Source organism: Triplophysa rosa, linkage group LG2, assembly GCF_024868665.1.
Source record: "Triplophysa rosa linkage group LG2, Trosa_1v2, whole genome shotgun sequence".
NCBI classification, from domain to species: Eukaryota; Metazoa; Chordata; class Actinopteri; order Cypriniformes; family Nemacheilidae; genus Triplophysa; species Triplophysa rosa.
In genome coordinates this window covers 16,454,126-16,475,615 of record NC_079891.1, presented here as the reverse complement: position 1 = coordinate 16,475,615, position 21,490 = coordinate 16,454,126, and the positions used below count along the sequence as shown (strand labels likewise).

Below are 21,490 nucleotides of genomic sequence, written 5' to 3'. Positions count from 1 at the left end.
CAATGAAAGGATGTAACATAGTGGTCCTTAAAGCACTGTTTACAAGCTCCACCCACAACACTTACAGTATATCAATAATGCTCTTGAATGTCTTAAGCAGTTTATCCACCTTGAAAAGAAGTTTGCCCTCAACAGGCCAATTTAAACCTCTGAATAGATACAAATACTACACATGAATCATTTATGCTCACAAAAATACAACCTTCATGTCTGCTTTTAAACCTTCTCTTATACAGTAATATTTAGTATAAACTTAAGTACTTGAGTAACATTGCATGCTTGTGTTCATATTTGTCTTGTTTTTACAAACAAACTGTTTTTGCAGTTATTGATGGCATGTAATCGATGATAAAACTGATGATGTATTGAAGCTGGAAAATTTCTTTAAATCTCTCTCAGGCCCTGCTGTAGTCTCACTTGTAATGCTGAGTCAGGCTTGTGGAAATGCTCTTAACTTCATTTCTCTTCTCTATCACGACTGCTGCTCGGTCTCACCACACTGACTCTCACAGATGCTCTCATGCTTTATTCATTTTTAGACAGTTTAGACAGAATGTTACAAACATAAAAAATTATTTGAGTCACTCCAAATGTTCATACGGCGCTGCTGCTGAGTTAATCATCAATCATTTCATTTTAGTGTGACAAAGTACTGTATTGATTTATGTGACATTCTCTTATAAGTCTTAAATGGAAGTCTAAAGATCTATAGTTTTTCCTGAGCATGTTGCAGTTAAATATGTTTTTCTCGCAATGTCTCAGGTCTGTTCCGTGAATTTGGTGGCGCGCGTTGCGTGCACAACATCGTGAAGTACCGTCAGTGTCGCGAGCACGCTCTGATGATCATTCAACAGTTGGTGCTGTCACCATCTGGAGACGATGACATGGGCACACTGCTGGGCCTTATGCACTCCGCACCGTCTACAGAACTGCAACTCAAAACTGACATATTGAGGGTGAGAATGCACATTTCTAACTTGATATTCATGTTCTGTTGAGATTGACTTCACTTCTTAACGTTTGTCTTTGTATATACAGTATATTATGAGCCTAGTGCAGTATGTGTAAAAATGAAAATGAGATTTTTACACAGCCCTCAAAAATGCATTTATATGCTATTGAGACCTAAACCAAACCTAAAGTAGATACTATAAATGAAGAGTTTGGTTCCAAACTTGAAAAACTTTCAAAAATCATGTTTTTATTATGTTATCATGTTTTTATTGTGTTTTATTTTGTTAGTCAGCTGTATTTTTTTTTATTCATTATGGCTTAAATCAAAACAAACCAACTGCAGTTTGATCGATATTAATTGAAATGCACAATAAAAAAACATGATTTCTGATTTTTTTTTAAACCGAGTTATCTCATTTTGCAAGCAAACTCTTCAAATATTATTTACTACCCTTTATTTGTGTTCTATTTGAAACCAACAAAAACACTTCAGATAAAAAACAATACATTACATTAAAAGTATGTGATAATAATAATAATAATAATAATTATTATTATTATAAATTACTTGCAGGAGTGAATTGATGAACAGTAAATGCTTTAAAAAAATCTTTTTTTTTAAGTTTTTATTGAATTGAATTTGATTAATGATTTATTGTTGGGGTCTCTAAACCATAAACCGAAGTCCGGTTGTAAAACCGATGTACCAATTTTTTAAAATGTGGGAATACATTTTTAATTAATTAAGAAATTTGGTTTATTTTCAGTTCTCACAAGATTTGATTGTCATTAAATATCATCTTGATACATCATTATGTTTCCTAAGCTAGATAATGGGTTTTGGGCTTTGTCTAACAAAGCAAAACAGGACATGATGGTTAAAGTGAATAGAGAACAGAGAGAATTTACCTTACAGTCTTGTTCATCTCTTCTCTTCAAATTCAGGCTTTGCTAGCGGTCCTGCGGGAGAGCCATCGCACACGCACTGTCTTCCGCAAGGTGGGCGGCTTCGTGTACGTCACCTCGCTGCTGGTTGCCATGGAGCGTTCTCTATACGTTCCACCTGTCAGTGGCTGGGAGAAAGTCAACCAGAACAAAGTCTTTGAACTTCTGCACACCGTATTCTGTACGCTGACGGCAGCCATGCGCTACGAACCCGCCAACTCGCACTTCTTCCGCACCGAGATCCAATACGAGAAGCTGGCTGACGCTGTGCGACTGTTGGGTTGCTTTTCTGGTGCTAAGAAAGTGGGTCCAGCGACCGTGTTTCCCTCAAACGCCCAACCATTCCAGCGTTTACTGGAGGACGAGATCGTACCGGCAGAAAACGTGTGTCCCACACTCAAGCACTGCAGCAAACTATTCATCTACCTGTACAAGATGGCCACAGACTCATTCGACAGGTGTGGATTAATAAAAGCTTTCTGTTTCTTGATGGATAGAGTCGATGGGCATGTGTTCATGTTTCTCTGTGGGTAAAATCAAGTCTTTTCTAAGAGAGTGGTTGAGTAGAATTAGGATTTTTTTCGATATGTAGATAATCGCAAGATGTAAACACAGTCCAAAAGCACTTCATGTTTTAATTTTATATTTATTTCTTCAATCTTACATATATTATTAAATCTTAAAGAAATTTGTTTAAATGGTTCATATGACACGGCTAAAACGAATATTATCGTTTGTTTTAGATGTAATGCAATGTGTTTATATGATTTAAGGTTCTAAAACGCTGTATTTTCCACACACCGTGCATGTTTGTATCTCCTCTTTCCCCCGCCTCTCTGAAACGCGCATATTTTTAACAAAGCTCATCGCTCTGAAAAGCGAGGTGTGCTATGATTGGCCAGTTAACCAGTGCGTAGTGATTGGTCGAATACTGCAAGCGTATGACAGAAATGTAACGCCTCTTACCATATTTGGAACATCAGGTTCCAAAGCAATTGTACTGACAGGTACGCCCACCTTACCTGCGTGTACATTTGGGCGGTCTTAGACAAATCAAATCACGAACTGATGTAGATTTGTGGGGGTGTGGTTACACGAGGCGTTTCAGGCAGGTCTGCGTGAGCATTCGCTTTTAGATAGAATGCATATTTTGTTCCGACAATTATATTTTTGCAATTTTACGTGTCTAATACATGCATGGGCAAATTATAACACACCAAAGACACAGAAAAACACGTATTCGTGCCATATGACCCCTTTAACATTTTGATTCGGTTGTACTGTATACACTACTAGTAACCAAGAGTTTAGACATACTTTTTTGTTACATTTTTTATAAGAATGTGGAAAATGGTAATGTTAATGGTAATGGTAATTAATGTTGTGTTCACACCAAATGCGAAGTATCGTGTTCCTCGCTCTTTATTATTCGCGGGAAAAAACATTGGATGTCAGTCGTCAGGTAGTGTCTTCATGCGTCCGGACATGTAAAAAAAACCAGTAGGTGTCAATGAGCTCTTTGCGTGAATTTCTCGCACGAGTTGAAATTTTCAACTTGCATGGAAGACGTGGAATGGAGGTTGTGCCATTCGCGCTGCCCACTGTTAGTTTGTATCTGTAGTTTGTAAACGCGTCTTTGCATTGACTTCGTATGTAACTCACGCAGATCGCGTTTGGTGTGAACGCAGCATAACGGAAATTGAAGCATAAGAATACAGTGACCAAAACAAGTTAAAGTGATATACAGAATACAAAAGAAGATATTTTATAGAACGTTGGTAACCGAACAACGGTGGTGCCCATTGACTTGCATTGATTTTGTGTCCATAGAAAAGAAGTGAATGGGTACCGCCGTTATTCGGTTACCAACATTCTTCAAAATATCTTCTTTTGTGTTCTGCAGAAGAAAGAAAGTCACGCAGGTTTGAAACGACAAGAGGGTATGACAGAAAATAATCACAGAATTTTCTTTCTTGGGTGAACTCTCCCTTTAAAGACACGTTAAACCAAATCAAAAACTCGAGCATCTCTCCCAATGTAAGTAGGTGGTTTTCAGTCGGTTTAAGCTGCAAAAACCACAAGATCATTATGATAGCGTTATCACACATCCTTACTTTATATAAAGTGATGCAAATCCTTTTCATGCCATCTGAGTAGCAGTGCTTCGAGCTTGTGTTTGTGTTAGATTTGCATGACGTGTAGTTCCTCTAAATGTGCTCTGCTGTGAGCTGTATTTTCAACAGGAACTAACGGCCTCCCTCTCTTGCTCTGTCTCATTTCTGTGTCTCTCGTAACCTCTGGCATTGCCTGGCTGCACACTCTGGGGATGTGTGGTATGGACCTGCTGTTTGTTTGTGTTTGGACGGCTGTGGGAATGTTTGCGCTGTCTTTATGCCGATCGGTGGTGCGTGTTTGTGTGGTTGAACCGCTGCAGTCGTGCCGAGCAAGTGCCTCCCTGCTTGACTCACGAGACCTCCCTGCCCTCTCCATGGGGCACGCCAATAATCGCCAGGAAGAGGTACTGCTTTCTGCCACCTCTTCCTTGTTTCCTCTCTGTCACTTCCTTTTTTTCGTTTCCTTTTATCTGCCTGTCCAGTGATCAGATCCTTTGGTTTCCATTTTCCTCTCACTTCCGTCATTCACCTTTTGCATTTCGTGATCACTGTCTTTGTTTACTGATTCCCTCAATCTGTCTAACACATCAGTCTTGAGTCATTTTGGTTTTGTCCCATGATTGTAAACGCGTAGAATCGCATATTATGACATATTATCTATACACTAAGAAAGCACATTTTGTCTGTGAAATCGTGTCTCATCTTGTTAGGATACAGAATATCTAGATAACACAGATAAGCCAAGATGTATAAATTAGTATAAATGAGCAAACCTGTATTGTGCTGACAATGATTTAGTGATATCTTCTTTTTTTTTAATAGACATGGATACCACGGCTCATCCAATTCGGCTCCCGCTAAACCCTTACCAGACCTAAAACTGCACTTGGGGAATCCCACTCAGCACTCTTCAGACCCTGTAGTCATTCACCCTGGAGCAGTGTTGGCAATGCTCGACCTTCTACCTTCTGTTTCTTCTGACATGCAGCCTGAGGTAGAGTATGAGCTGCTTGCTTGGAGACTTGGTCTCAAAACCTAGTGAGATGACACCCTGAGGTCTGTCTACATAAGTGTCTGTGTTTGCGCAAACAATTTTTTATGTTGACATGAAACTAGTGAAGCTCAATAAATCCAGAATAAGTGTGTCCACAATGAGAATCTGATGCGCTGATGTCCTCGCTGCCATGATGATAGTCCACAGAACCTACATGACTGACATTATCGTGCTATGCTAGGGTAATGGCTCTTAAAGAGAGAAAGTTCACCCAAAAATGAAAATTCTGTCATGAATTACCCTCGGGTTGTTTCAAATCTGTATAAATGTCTTTGTTTTGCTGAACACAGAGAAAGATATTTGGAACAATGTCAGTAACCAAACAGATCTCATCCAGTGGCGCCCCCAAGGGTGGACCAGGGGAGACCGCAGCCCCCCCCAAAAAGTCACTGGCCCACCAACCAGAATGAGATTTTTAAATAATTTTATTTTTATATTAGTAATAGTACTATTTAATAATAGTAGTAATATTTATTAATCATAATACTAGTAAAAACTTTACATGTTCCCAGTAATATTAATGGCAATGTCAAAACTCTTAACCATTAGATTCAGGCATAATACATTTTTTTAAATGTGCCACCCTAAGATTTGTACTGGCCCCTTTGTGCCACCCCATAAAAAAATCCTGGGGGCGCCACTGATCTCATCCCCCATTTACTGCCACAGTAGGGAAAATAAATAATATTGGAATCAATAGGGGATGAGATCTGTTCGGTTACTGACATTCTTCCAAATATCTTTCTTTGTGTTCAGCAGAACAAAGACATTTATACAGGTTTAGAACAACCTGAGGGTGCGTAATTCATGACAGAATTTTCATTTTTGGGTGAACTATCCCTTTAAGTGTCTAGCCAAGCTTTCAAATCTTTTTTTAATTCAAAATTCCCTGAGGCCTGGAGCTCACTTCACTCTCGTTTTGCTTGTCAGCACGCTCTGGATCTTCAGTTAGCGGTCGCTAACATCCTGCAGCTGCTGGTGCATTCGGAGAGGAACCAGCAGATCCTTTGTGAAGCCAGTCTGCACTCACGTCTTCTTCAGCGATCCAGCTGTGCTTTGGGAGATGAAGATCACCCGCTCCACCCACCCCTGCAGAGGATGTTTGAGCGACTGGCCTCACAGGCTCTGGAGCCAATGGTGCTCAGGTGAGTCTACAATTCATTTTGTACACTAGTCATCCTAAAATAAGCGATTGGAGAGGAAATCGCTAAAGGGAACTTGTGATGAGACTAACAATGCATTCAATACAATGCTGCTCAGGCCTGACTAGACCCTATATGATTTATGACCTGTGGCTTATAGCCTTTTTGTAATAATTTTTTTTCAGTTAAACCCTGAAGCCTTATACAGGCTTCATACAGATTTTGTTGTGTAGAATAATATTCAAGATGGTAGAAATTGTACAGCTTTGTGATTTACGTGGACAATGTGTGCATGTACATAAGCACACAGTTTAACCTATGTTTCTCCTCTGAATATGCAGGTGTCACAACAAAACAATCATACATTTTTGTGTTTAAGTTCTCACTTATGTGTCAAAGTTTGACAATGTGTTACATTTTCCCATAAAGGATGATAAAATGATCTGGACAGACGGACATAGAGACATGATAAGATGGATAGTTTTAGACATATAGGCCCGGTTTCACAGACAAGGCTTAGCTTAAGAGAGGACTAGGCTTTAGTTAAAGGGAATATTTAAGTTGCTTTTAGAAAAATGCTTTAGATAAAACTTTGCTGGTGTGCATCTTTTGCCAAAACATTGCCAGTGACATATTTTAAGATGTTTCAGGGCAAGTTACTTCAGTTAAGACAGCTCAAACATTCATCTTGGTCTGGGACTAGTCTTAAGCCTTGTCTATGAAATCGGGCAATAATGCTTTAAGCCTACAAAACCTGTATTATGTATGTATATGTTTTATCAAATATATTTAGGAAATTCATATATATGAAGTTACATTTTAATAGATGGTGTTTCTACCCCAGCCCTCGATTGATTCGCCTCTCACATCCGAGCTATTTTTACACTTTTGATTTGATCGATTCCAAGACCAGATGGGTCAGTTGAAATTTGTTTTGCTCCTGGGGATCTTGCGTGATTTGGTCTGTTTAGATTTTCATCTTCTCTGCATGTTTGCATAAAAGGAAAAGAATCAAATTTGACACGTCTCAACATTATTCAAAGCTCTCCATGGTTAGTCTCTAAATAAAAGGGATTAGCGGTTTTCAATTTTCCACATGGCTGGTCTAAAATGATGCAGACTTTGCTACAAAGTACCAAAAACAGCAAGTCACCTCAGCTCATTTGAGGAATCAAACATGAATGCTGAGCTTCAGTCAGCTGTCGAAAAATCCTTCTGAAAATTCTGTTTGTAAAGTCGCTTCATCAGTTTCACCTCTCTGTTTGTTTGTTTGTTTTAATAAAAATGAAAAATGTGTTCCTAAAATGTTTTTAATGTCTGTTCTGCAGGGAATTTCTCCGACTAGGGAACCCTTTGAATTGCGGCGCATGGGACAAAAAGCTCCTGAAGCAGTACCGCGTCCACAAGCCAAGCTCCCTCAGCTATGAGGCTGAAATGCGAAGTAAGAAAGTAAAACCGCATGTGTGTGGACTGCTAGAACTGTCACTCTGCTTTTGTGTCGTCCTGTAAACAGTCAGTGTTATGTGCTCTTGTCTCTGTGGATTCTCTGTTTGCCAGTGAACGGAGAGACATTACTTCAGGCTTCACTGACTGTGGTCTAGGGTGAATTGCCATCAATCAACATCAGAATCAAACAAAACAAATTCCCTTCTTCTCTTTATCTCCTCCAGCAAAGACTGGTTCAATTGAACGGAGGTTTGCTGGGGATGAGTTCCCAGCTTCCCTAAATACCAGTGAAATGACTTTTCTTCAAGCTCGCACTGTGTTCAGCGAGTCCATTTGATCTTGCTCATTTAAAGGTTTTCTGTTTGCTTACTGGAATGTGAGATTGGGAAGTCGGTCAGCACAAGTAGTTATTGTAGTTGGTTATATTTACAACAGATTAGCTCTGTTCCACTGCCTACTGTCTAGATCGACAGCTGTTCTAAGTTGGCGCTTTTGGCACTTTGAGTTGCAGGAGTTTAACTTAAGTTTACGTAATGCTCAAAAAAGCATAACAATTGAAGCACACATTTTTGGGGCAGTTTTGGACATTAATTTCAATGTCAGAATGTGCAGAATGGTCTAAAGTACTGACTCGTTTTCAAAATGCTCTTAGTAATGCTGGTCTGCATAGTTAATAATAAGATAACAAAATTGCCAAATTACACAGAGTTAATTGGCAATTCGCAGTGTTGTTTAAATAAGTGTTATTTCATTAATAACATTAAATAATTAATGCTGTACAAAAGGATCTTGTACACAGCCGTGGAAAAATGATTTTTATCTGAATTATAGGTAGGTGTTTAGGTAAAGTTTTGGTTCATTCTGTGGACTACTGACAACATTTCTTCCAAATTCCAAATATTGTTTTTAATTTTCAGAATTTTGAAAAGGGAAAAACTGAGAAATAACAGAAATATGCAATGTTTTCAGATCTTCAATACTGCAAAGAAAACAAGTTCATATTCATTTAAACAATACGATACTCATGTTTTTACATGTACATTTCTGTTCAAAAGTTTAGGATAATTTATTAATTCCTTATTTATATTTTCCCTAGATTGTAAAATAATAAACAAAACTCATCAAAACAATAATGTGATGATGAGAATTATGTTGTGACTAAAGAAAGCTAAAACAAATCAACGCTATGTTATATTGTAGTGTCTTTAAAGTGGATACCGTTGCCTTGAATTTGCAGTATTTGTATTCTATCGGTCAGTTTCGTCAGATCTCACCCAGAGATGCTTTTCCTTATTATTTAGTCCAAACGATCCATTTCAAAAACTTTTATTAAATACAATTTTAGTTTTCTAATGAAAGAAGCTGTTTTTACAATTATATTTTTGTCTACAAAAAGCAAATGCCTTTAGATAATTGTATAAGATCATCTTGATCATGATTTTTAAGAACACAAAATACATTTTTACAGTCAATTGGTACTAAACTTTTGAACGGTTGTGCATTTTAGAAACATTTCAAACATGGTTGTTTAATCACAGATTTCATGCTTTTTGCATTCTCTCAGACTTTCACATTGGTGTTGGGTGACAAACCTGAGGTTTGTTTCTGTTAAAATACAGCAGACATCAGCCTGAAAATGTATGAAATGCTGTAGAATACCCGATTATAAACAAAACTGCTTCCATATAAGAGCATTTAGATGACAAGTCTGTGTTTCAGACTGTTACACTCATACATGTATGTACTGTATGTTAACCCTTCCACCGTTTTATCTTCTGCATCTCCAGACAGCTTGACTTTGTCCATGGAGGGTTTCGGGCCGGATAGCGTGTTCACAATTAATGAGGACAACAGCCAGTACCGGATCAGCCGAAGTCTAGTGCGATCGGCCGAGGACAGCACCGTGCCCCTCACCCGAGTCAAGTGCCTGGTCTCCATGACAACGCCCCATGACATCCGCCTCCACGGCTCCTCTGTCACGCCTGCTTTCGTAGAGTTTGACACATCATTAGAGGGCTTTGGGTAAGGCTATGAGTGCTAGTCTGTATTACATTTTAAAGATCAAAATGATTTATTTGCATAGTCACTGTTTGTAAACAACATAGGGATTTCATTGGCTTCAGTTTAGAATTCATTTACCAAATATATACAGTGCATTGAACGAAAATGAATTTTATGTTGTGCTTTTCCAGGCTTGACCTAGTTTTGAAGCCCCCCCAAAACAGGCTTTGAAATGCGCTTAAATCTCTCAATTTATCACAGTTCAAAGCGCAACAAAGAATCCACACTGAGCCTGCATCTGTTTCTGTTTAACATAATCCCATCTGGATACATTGTAAACTGAAAATAACACATCTTTAATGTTTCAGCATTTTATTCATGATGATCATTGTTTGTCTCCTTTCCAAATTATTAAAAGCTCAGATGGGAGGTTTTTGTTGTACGAAATAGGACATAACCAAGACCTATGTGCATCAAATAAAATCACTTTTTTATAACCGAGTCTCAGTTTAACAGTGGTATTATGCAGCAGTTAAATATTCCATTAAACCTGTGCAAATTGCACAGACAAACTGATGTATCATTTATATCTCTGTCGACAGAATTCTCCCGTGTCCTTAAATATTTCCTTCTAGATCCCTAAATAGAACATGCACTTTAGAATAGTATATGTAAAAATCAGTTGTACCCGCCCGCATTTCATCTCATAAATGCTGAGATATAGACGCACACACACAGTGCGCTCTCCATCTGCCTTCATGAAAAATTCATGTAAACACATTCTGTATTGGGACGTGTGGACCAGCCTAATGGTGCCGCCACAGCTGGGTTTAGAGCTTTTTGGGTTATGAATGAGCGCTCAGGAAAGGGGGGAGAACATTAACCCCTTTCCACACAAACAAATTTACTTAACTGAAGATAAACCTGAAGATAGACTTTTTTGTTTAAATATGAAGCTTATTATAATGAACATAACCATAATCCTACCTTTGAAAGAAAAGGGTTTGCATTTTTTAATCACAATTGTTTTTTAAACAAGAACAAATGAACTAAGTGAACCCAAATAAACTCATGCACACACATATGGTGTTGAGATGTTAATGCCTAGCTCTTTCTGGGTGGATGCTTTTATTGTTCTGAGGTTTGATGATTTTTTTTAAACAAGACATGAGATTTCCTTTGAAAGAGTAAATGAGCCTCCACAGAGATGCTTGCAGAAGCTGTTTTGAGTGACAGCGGGATTTTTTGTTTATTTGATGAAACCACAGAATGTCTAATAAAGTAGAGATTGACAACGGTATTGCCACAGGTCATACCCATTCTATTCCTAAACCCTCAAACATCATGTACTGTATGTAGTCTGGTTGTAAGGTGTTTAAATGCATTTATCAGAGGGTTTTATAATGCGCTGTGAACAGTATTCTGATGCTGTTGTGATGAGCACATTGTGTCTGCGTTACATAAGGCTCGACTCCCACTAATAGAAATCACATAAATCTCCTCTACACAATAAGCCCCCAATGTGAAATCTTCTCACATTTTATGACTGTTTATCACCGAGAGGCGAGAATAAAATGTGCAAAATGCCTGGCCTGCGGGAATTCCGGAGATTCATTTTTATTTGTTGTCCTCTCATCCCTCTTTCCTCTTCAGCTGTTTGTTTTTGCCCAGTCTGGCTCCGCACAACGCACCATCCAGCAATGCCAACACATCTGGAGTCAGTGACGGGGCGGTGGTCAGCGGAATGGGAAACGGTCTGTACACACATACACACTGCACACAATTCCTTATTTGCATAACAAGCAGTTGGCAGTGTATTATCCTTCTGGGAAATGCTAATTTTTATGAAGATAAAGCCTAATATGTGAAAAAAGTAAAACGTTATTATTAATTTGATAAAGATCCTCTCATAATTTATTTACCCTCATGACAGGCCTGATGTATGACACTTCCTTTCTTCAGCTTAACACAAACATGTTTAATATACAGTAAATATCCAACCTTACAATTTAAAAATATCAATTGTTAACTCTCTCACACACAACATGTTATTCTGAAAACATTCATTAATACATTTGCATGTATTTTTTATGATGGCTGTTTGTGTTTTTATAGCCTCAACAAGTTAGGACTTGTAAAATAGTGACAGTTATTTTTTTGATTTATAAAAAATCTTTGTGTTCAACTAAAGAAAGGAGGTCATGTTTGTACAGTACATCTGAGATGGCATGAGGGTGATTAAATTATGAGAGACTTTATTTTTGGGTGTTCCTTTATTGATTATCCTACATATTACATCCCATCTTACCAAATACAGTAAATATATTCATGGGCAGAGGTGGGTAGTAACGCGCTACATTTACTTCGTTACATTTACTTGAGTAACATTTTGGAAAATATGTACTTTTTAAGTAAAATTAAAAGTGTGTACTTTTACTGTTACTTGAGTAAATTTCTAATAGAAAATCTGTACTTTTACTTCGTTACATAACTTACATTGCGTGACGTTCCTTCGTTCCTTCATTTTAAAATATGCTTTTTAAAACGCGTTGTTTATTTCAAGGTTGTCGTCTCTTTTACGGGCATTCCCGAGTGATCGATTCTTTTGAGTCGATTCTTTTGAAAGCATTAACTGAACAATGGGCAAAACCACTTGAATAGGCTAATGAATCAGTTCAAATGATTTGTTCAGTTCGTAGCACGATCTGAATCATCTGAATCAGGATTACTCACTCCTCGTAGCGCGAAACTTAAGAACACGCAGAACACAAAGAGCGTTGGATGAAGTGGATATTAATCTATATCTATACAATCAAAACTGCAAATGTGTCATATTGTTTGCCAGCAATGATAAATGCCCGCCATATGCGTGCACCCGCGCGACCTGTTCGTCAGACACAGCAACATGCGCGTTACCTGTCAGACACAGAGACGTGGGCTTGCAGAAATATACATTTGAAGAACAGAAGGAAGAAAACGTGTTGATGGGCGTGTGGTTCACTGTTTACTGTTTGTTTACAAGTAAGAGCGTTTCACAACACACACGTGACACAACACGAGAAAACATGAGCTTTGTTCAAAAATGTGTATTTCATTTAAGAGAGCACTGCATATGTTCTAGATCATCTTAGGAAATGCTCTGAGTTTAGTTCATGCTTTAGTTTGACATGGTCTATTATTCTAAATAAGTTGTGTAAACTACATTGACATCAGGACTAGATGAAATTTACAGAAATGCTTGTCTCTTCTGTGTTTGTCTATTCTTTAGTCTCTCTAGTATATTGCAAAGATATCTGCTTATGATAATTAAACATATTGATTAAAATGTAATATTAAAATATTGGCGTTAATATTAACTTTATGTAGTAGCCCTATATAATCAGATACAAAGTAACTAAGTAACTAGCTACTTGAGTAGTTATTTAATTGCATACTTTTTTACTTTTACTCAAGTAATTTTTAAAATAGTGACTTTTACTTTTACTTGAGTAACAATTTCTCTAGTTACTTGTACTTTTACTTGAGTAAAGATTTTGGCTACTCTACCCACCTCTGTTCATGGGTATGAAGTATTGATATCTGTGGAAATGATCTTATTTTAGTTATTCATTACTTGAAAGCTTAGAATAAGAAAAATGTTGCTCACTGGTTCCTTGTTCTTTGAAGTGCTTGTAAATAATAATACATGACAGTAGCACAGATGCTCTATGTTGCCATGGATAGCAATGAAATATACAGTTCAATGATAAAGTTTATATACGAAAAATATTTGCAGTGCTGCCATTGACCAATCAGAATGAAGTATTCCAGAGAGCCATGAGATCAGCAAAAAAATTGTTTGCAAAGAAATTTGTTTGTTTTCAGGATGTTTGAGTTTATGAAGGTGAGATGGTAGGAGGACGTAGCAGCTTGACAGATTTTGGAACGAGTATGTGTGCTTGACAGACGAGAGCGATGGAGAGCACAGGAGTGTGACTGAATCCGGTTCAGTCTGGAGAACAGAGAGAAAGTGCGCTGAAACTTGACAGAGCTTGACAGAATTTGTGTGTGTGTTTCGCTCTTGTGCGAGAGTCACCAGCAGCCTTGAGTAGGCGATGTACAAGTGCCTATGTAGTATTAATGAGGTGATTCAGTGCTCGCTGCTTCCTCGCTCTCTCTCTCTCTCTCTTCCTGTCTTTCTTCATTTTATTGTTCATCCTCTTATTCCTCCCCTTCTCACTCTCTCGCTCTCTCTCTGTCTTGAAAGTAAATGGATGATTCCAGTATTTATAGATAGACTCCTGCATCATGTCCTCTGACCTATTTTTGTCGATGACATCATCATTTCTGCATGCAGACTTTCATTCAGATCTCTTGCAGTCGGTGTTATTGTTCTTGTCTTTTTGGCAGGGGTTTCCTGGGTTGAAGCCGGTGTAAGCCAAAGTCGATTTTGCATGTCTTACGGGGCCCGAAAAAAAAAGTTAAACATGTTTGCTAGATGTAAAGGTTTATTATGAAAGATAAGCTTTGAGACTTATATAAAATACCATAAAGTTATAAAATGCCATTTATGCTGTATGTGCAGTTGACATATTAACCGTACATGTGTTCTATGGTCTGACAGCTAAAATTTTGAAAACAGACTGTTGGTAATATATTATTTTTATTATTATATTTATATAAAATTGCATAATATAGATTTGTCTTCATTATTAGTTATTCCTTCTAAATTTTTGTCACACCATAGGATACATGTGCAGTTTATTTGTCAAGTTACACTTATGCATTTGCCAGATTCTTTTATCTAAAGTGGCAATTCCATCACCACCCAAGAGAAAAGCGACCATCTGACCATCCCAGCTCAGGCAATTCCATCCCCAACCAAGAGCAAAGATAGACTACTTGTCACATTAATGCTAAATTTACAATACTTAGTATTTAATGCTAAACTTACATCACATGGCAGTAGTTTGAAGTTATAGCTGCACTCAGTTACATTATGCCATTACTATTTTCCCTGCTTATAACAGTCCGATATCGATCAAAAAATAAGGCCAAATTGGACCTAAACCGTTTCAACAAATGAAACATCCTAAATCACAACTAATAAGCACTCCCTATTCTTCATAAACATTTACTCAGTAACTTTTAATCAAAGTCACTGAGTGCAGCTGTGACACGTCAGAGGAGACCTGGCCCTCCCGGCTGAGAATGGTTTCTCCTGAGGTTTTTTTTTTCTCCATTTCTTTATTTACATTTACATTTGGCAGAGGCTTTTATCCAAAGTGACTTACATTGCATTATACTATACATTTTGTTTTTATGTGCAATCCCTGGGATCGACCCCATGACCTTGGCGTTGCTAGCGCCATGCTCTAACCACTGAGCCACAGGAAAGCTTTTCTCAGCTTTTTCCCAATTTATCATTGGAGTTTGGGTTCCTCGCCACAGTGCAGTGCTGGCTTGCTCACCGGGAGACTGCATTTATTAGATATTATTTACTAGAATAATCTTGCTTGTTCTATAAACACCATGCACTGTGCTGTGTTTGACCTTTTCTGGGTTTTTCTCTTTTTCTTATTTTTTCCTGTAAAGCTGCTTTGGAACAATGCACATTGTGAAAATAAAATGGAATTGAATTGGACTTAGACCGTTGTGAGACAGGTTAGTTTTACCCTACTGATGCCGTGTTGTTGCGACAGTAATCCTGCTCAGTACGAGAGGAACCGCAGGTTCAGACATTTGGTTCGTGCGCTTGGCTGAGGAGCCACTGGCGCGAGGCTACCGTCTGCGGGATTACGACTGAACGCCTCTAAGTCGGAATCCCTCCTGAAGGCAGCGATACCGCAGCGCCGCGGAAAGCTCGATAGGTCACGGATAGCCGGGGGCCCGTCCCCCGGCGGAGAGCCCGACGTTACGGGACCGGGGAGCGGCCCGACACGCGCCCTCCCTCTTCCGACACGCACCGCAAGTTTGTGAGAGACCCGGTGCCAAATGACTCGTAGACGACCTGATCCTGTCTCTGGACAGTGCATTCAGGCTTACATTGTAGTTTGTTTGTGTGCTCATTCTGGGAATGGAACCTATGATGAGGGCATTGCTAACGTCAAGCTGTCTGCTACAGGAAATCTGTATAGTATGTGTAGTGTTTTTGACCATTATGTTTTTTAATGGCTAATTCAATACTCTTGGAAAGCATACTCAAAAGATATTTTATAAATGTGCACTGTTTATTGAACCGGTTTGTCTGTATGTTTTAAAACAGATGTTTTAGTTAGAATTACTATTTTTGTTGATGAATCAGACTATTGACCAGTTCAGATAATAGAAAAAAATATAAAAATGAATTGACTTGACTGTTGTTGTATATTAGTGTATATTAATAGTAGTATAGTATTCAATGTGTATTTAAGGTTTTGTTGTTCCAGTAATAACACACCGCTAAATAAATATTGTTAATTTTTATTTGTCCAGGCGAGCACTTCTTTCCACCCCCATCTGGCCTCAGCTACTCGACGTGGTTTTGCGTGGAACGCTTCAGCACGCCACCGCAGAGCCACGCGGTTCGTCTGCTGACTGTTGTGCGAAGGGCCACCTCATCCGAACAGCACTACGTCTGCCTGGCCATTGTGCTTTCCGCTAAGGACCGATCTCTCATTGTGTCCACTAAAGAAGACCTGCTTCAGTCCTACAGCAAGTGTTCTTTTTTAACTACATTTTGCATGCCACTTTCACTTCCTTTTTTACCAAAAGTTCAGTGTTCCAAAGTTTCAGTGTCATTCAGATGTTATGGAATAGATTATAAGCCTATAGAGCAATAATCATATTAAAACATGATTTAGAAGAAGCGCAAGCACATTTTTTTTTCTGTGGCCAAACTTATAATGGACAATAAATGTGTTGCAGAGTTAAAAAAAGCAGTTTCAAGTGAAACGCAGAGTCTGTGGTTAGTGACATGACATCATTTCCTCTCTTCCCTCACAGTGGATGACTTCAGTGAAGAGTCGTCATTCTATGAGATCCTGCCCTGCTGCGCTCGCTTCCGCTGTGCTGACCTCATCACCGAGGGACAGTGGCACCACCTGGTGTTGGTTATGAGCAAAGGAATGCTGAAGAACAGCATGGCAACCCTCTACATCGACGGCCAGATGGTCAACACAGTCAAGGTGTGGCTCAGCTCCTGATGTGAACATGTTCATTTTTGTTTTGACTGAAGTCACAGGATAAATGGCAGTGTGATGGTATGTTTTCCACTGTCTGCAGTTTCTGGAATAATGTAGGTTATATTTAACAAAACTAAAGGTTTGAGGAGCGATTTCATAGCAGGTAACAATTTCTAGGATAAACACAGACGTTCATTTCAGAAGCTTCTCACATGTAATCTAAGACTCACTGCGGTGAACCTCAGCTTCCTTTTGAGGTCTTCTTTTATGCTCTCTTTTGACACCAACACCTCTTTTTTTGCTCTCATAAATCAAATGTTATTTCCTGCCTCAGGAACCCATGAGGTCACGCTCAGCTCTTTTGTTGTTTTCTTGTCGTTGTAGCTGCACTACGTTCACAACGCTCCCGGCGGATCGGCCTCCGCAAACCCGCCCGTGTTGAGCACGGTGTATAGCTACATTGGCACGCCGCCGGCCCAGCGCCAGCTCTCCGCTCTGGTCTGGCGACTGGGCCCCACACACTTTCTGGAGGAGGTGCTGCCTGCTGCCAGTGTGGCTGCCATCTATGAGCTGGGACCCAATTATGAAGGCAGTTTCCAAGCTGTTTACCTGCCATGTGAGTGCATAACTAGGGTCTATGTACAAAGTTTGAAATGAGGGATTTTTTTTGTATGGTTGTATGGTTGGATTTGCTATGAATTAATTGTTGTTAAATTGTGTAGCAACATAATTTCTAGCAAACTATGCAAATAAGATAATGACACAAATGTGTCTAATGTGCTTTGCATAGAACAATTCTTGCGAGTGAGTGATATAGTACTATATTGCTATAGTGATCAAATTGAAATACAGTATAGCACTGTTTTAGGGCACTTAGTGATCTACTGTATGCAAAAGTGGTGTGGCTGACTTTGAATTTGACTCTAAATGTTTTATCACAGGTTATATCTAGTGGTTGCTTGTGGCTTATGACTAATCATTTTCTTCCGGGTTTGACAGGTAAAGACTCAAAGACTGAGGCTGTACCGCCCTGCGCCGTTGCTTTGGTCCCTGAGGAGAAGGTCTCTTTCAGTCTCTATGCATACTCTGTATCTACCCTCACCGTGGCCAAAATCAGAAAGGTCTACAATAAACTGGACAGCAAAGCCATCGCCAAACAGGTCAACAGTCTTTTTCAACATCAAGACACATACATGTCTACAATTTTGTTCGACATTTGTATTTATAAACACACACACACATACATTTCAACACACTTTTTCAACATTTGTATTTATAAACACGTAAACATGCATGTGTACATAATATTAAGGAAATATTAACATGTATTTATTTATATTTACCAGGCATTTAAATTAAATGTTATCATTTATATTTTTCTTAAATATATGCATGTGTGTGTAGGTGTTTATAAATACAAAATGAATATGCACAGTACACTGTATATGCACTGTATATTATCAGGGCTTAAAGTTTTTCGGCACCGTGCCGGATCTCAGGCTTGCGGCGTTTGACTGCGAAAAAAAAAAGATTACATTTAAAAAGCTTATTGATATCAGTTCGAGTTCATAAGTTCGCCTACCAATGGTATGAGAGGAACACGGCTATCACTCTCAACCAAACAAACATTACTAGACAATCAGAATTAAAATGGGGCGGGTCTTGGTTGCCGGAGTGGAGATGTCACATTGGAGAGTATGTTAGCAAGCGAACAGTCGACAGGATGGAGAGTAAGTTTATAAAGCCTGAAGCGGGGGGCAGCTTTTAAGTCCATCATGTAGGGCTGTAGTCAAGTCCACCATTGTCGAGTCCAAGACAAGTCCAAGACCAGGACTAGTCGAGACCGAGTCAAGTCCGAGTCCAAAGAGGTTCGAGTCCAAGTCAAGACCGAGTCCAATTGAGACAGTCAAGACAGAGACAGAAAAAAATCATGACTACAAGACCACATACTTAACTATTGATCATTTCTGTGATGCAAGAGACAACATATCTTCTATTCTAAGATAATTTTCATTATTGTTTGTAATGATCAAAAAGCAGATAAAATAAGGTCATTTTATTTTTACTATATAGGTATAGCACTAAAGTCACAAAGCCGAAGTGTAACTGTTTATTACTTTTTTAAGGAACTTTTTTATCAGCCCTCCTAACAGCAAGGTTGTGCAGCAATGAACACTTTTGTGCGTGTGTGCGTGCGTGCGCGCGCCTGCACGTGCACGTTCGATAGAGGAGCCGCTAGAAAGAGCAGAGGCTCCACGGGTCGTTTATAAGCACGTCGGCGCCCATCCTTAAATAACATGTTCATCACAATTACAATAAAAATACGATCATTCTTATCTTTAAGCCCTACTTTCCAAACTTTCTAAAATACTCAAATGCAATGCTAACTCTGACACATGGCATTAACTTACCTCTCTTTGTGATGCCTTTGCAGGTGTCTTACGAAATTGGATGTGGTCCCACATGTTTCGGGGAAAGTTTTGGTGCAAAAAGTTTCCTTTTAAGCGCACTGTCGATTCATTTATTATGGTTTGTAAAACCAATCTGTATTATGCCGCTGCTCGCTGACATCGTGCCTGATGAATGATTGATGCTGGTTCGCGCCGCGGACGAATCATTCATTCGAACCGGTTCTTTCTTTTTAGTGAACCGGTCGAACCAGTTCAGCTGAATCGTTCCCGTTTAGTGTCTCCCGTAAACACTTAATATTATCCACAAATTAATTCAGTTATTCACAGTTATTCACTTTCTGGCGTGCATGACAGACTTGAACCAATATACCGGAGTTATTTAATTACAACAACAGCGCACACTGAACTGAACTGCTGTGTGGAAAGAGAACTTATGAGCACGCGCAGCTCTCGTTCTAGAGTCGAGAGTCGGCAACAGTTTTCGGATCATTAGTTTTCGGATCACAAGAATATTGCTCTATCAATGTTTTGTTTTGAAGGAGAAAATAAAACGTATATCGCTGGACTCGGACGAGACGGACTAGAACATTTGCGAGACCAATGACCAAGTGCGAGTTCAAATACCAACGAGTCCAAGACAAGTCCGAGACCATAAAAAAACGTCTTGAGTCCGAGACAGGACTCGAGTACTACAGCACTACCATCATGACAAATATGACATACACAAATTGGAGACTGACATAAAGATCGATAACTTTGTGTTGTTTCGGCAAATCATCTAATCAGACCTCCGCTTCCACTTCTGCGGGTCACACATACGCGCTCATGCGCGCGCTAACTGCAATTGAGATATCAAGGATCGATTTCTAAAGCGTCTAAATCGTTTTCAAACTTTTTCACAGCTTATTGCACCTATCTCACAGAGTTAATTCATAAACATGGTCGTTATTATCTGAAGTGAGCGTAAAATCATATATCAATACGTTAGTGACAGCAGCCTATATTCCTGCTATTCTGTGTGGTTGATATAACTCAAACAAATGAAAAGAGAAGCACTCACTGCTGACTCCGTAACCATTGTAGCTTTAATAGGAATTTATATTGTTTTCGTTTCACAGTTTTGTAGAGCAGAATTTGCCAGTATGAGTTTAAAAATGAAAATAAATATGCCCCCACTAATTATTATTAAAAATAAATGAGTTCAAAAAGGTGATCACTTTTGCTTTTTTGAGGGCTCATTTATGCTAACCTTCTTTGACCAACTGTGATCTCATTACTATGTGTTGTGGATGTGACTTGTGCAATATCATCACCATTAATACCTATGAAACTAATGATTATGTAAGGGATAATCCACAGCTAGCCGTGTGTTAAAGGGTTTTAATGCACGACGTGGAGGCCAAGAACTTGGTGGTTGCCTCTGCGAAGTGCATTAAAATCCTTTAACGCACGGCTAGCTGTGGATTATCCCGCTTATACAGTACTTGGTCATTTGCCAAGTTAAATCTTTTATCGATGTTTACAGTGAAATTTTAGACCAAACAGGTGAAAATTACAGTGATTTTGTCAGTTAACTTTCAAATGTAAACAAACTTACTGGAGCTACCTGTGCGATAAAGGGTTTTAATGCACACCTTCCAGCCAATCAGAATCGAGTATTCAAAAAGACCATGGTATAAATTACTACTAGAGCACAAAATAGTTTAGTAGAGTACAAAATTACTCATCTAATTTATTTTGCTCTCAAAATGCCACCCTCGATAGGCCAAAAAATGTGAGTCTTATTTGTTTTCTTTTTAAAAAGTAGGATTTTTATTATGATGAATTTGGTTGAATTTGGTATGTTAAGCTAGGTTTTTACATACCATAATTGCATAAAGTTATGATTTTGTGGGTTATAATTATGCCCCCACTTCTTTCGAGTCATTCTGTGGTCCATACACACATGGCATACTATCAAAGTTTAAGAAACGTCTGCCTGAGATGCTCAAAACGGCATGTTACTAGTTAGTTTTAAGGGAAATAATGTTCTTTTTTGTGTGACAAATAACTCTGCATATGTGTCTACTCTCGCAACTCCGCAAAAAGAACGTTCAGGCTCAGGATTTTTTGCTTTAATCCCTGTATTATGTAAACACAATTTTTATTCTGGATGCGATTAATCATTTATTTACTTCACACACTTGTTTACTTTTCTGTGTCTAACACAGAAAGAAATACATTGTTTAAGAAAGCACACCAGGAGCAGCTTTTCAAATGCCGGTCAGGTCGGCCCTCACAG

The 21,490-nt window shown here is 38.7% G+C and overlaps 1 protein-coding gene across 4 annotated transcripts in view; it reads left to right on the top strand.

The window, feature by feature from the left end:
- wdfy3 (WD repeat and FYVE domain containing 3) overlaps positions 1-21,490 on the top strand; it is an 86,700-nt gene that overhangs the window by 27,529 nt on the left and 37,681 nt on the right. For 3 of the 4 annotated variants that reach the window (XM_057350056.1, XM_057350048.1, XM_057350039.1), the window contains exons 11-22: positions 763-956; positions 1,900-2,357; positions 4,334-4,417; positions 4,836-5,007; positions 5,998-6,212; positions 7,538-7,650; positions 9,443-9,677; positions 11,310-11,410; positions 16,110-16,328; positions 16,620-16,801; positions 17,183-17,414; positions 17,798-17,958. In XM_057350056.1, the coding sequence (XP_057206039.1) occupies positions 763-956; positions 1,900-2,357; positions 4,334-4,417; positions 4,836-5,007; positions 5,998-6,212; positions 7,538-7,650; positions 9,443-9,677; positions 11,310-11,410; positions 16,110-16,328; positions 16,620-16,801; positions 17,183-17,414; positions 17,798-17,958 (2,366 nt within the window). The remainder of the gene's footprint in view (positions 1-762; positions 957-1,899; positions 2,358-4,333; positions 4,418-4,835; positions 5,008-5,997; positions 6,213-7,537; positions 7,651-9,442; positions 9,678-11,309; positions 11,411-16,109; positions 16,329-16,619; positions 16,802-17,182; positions 17,415-17,797; positions 17,959-21,490) is intronic. The other variant, XM_057350064.1, reaches the window with a different exon arrangement.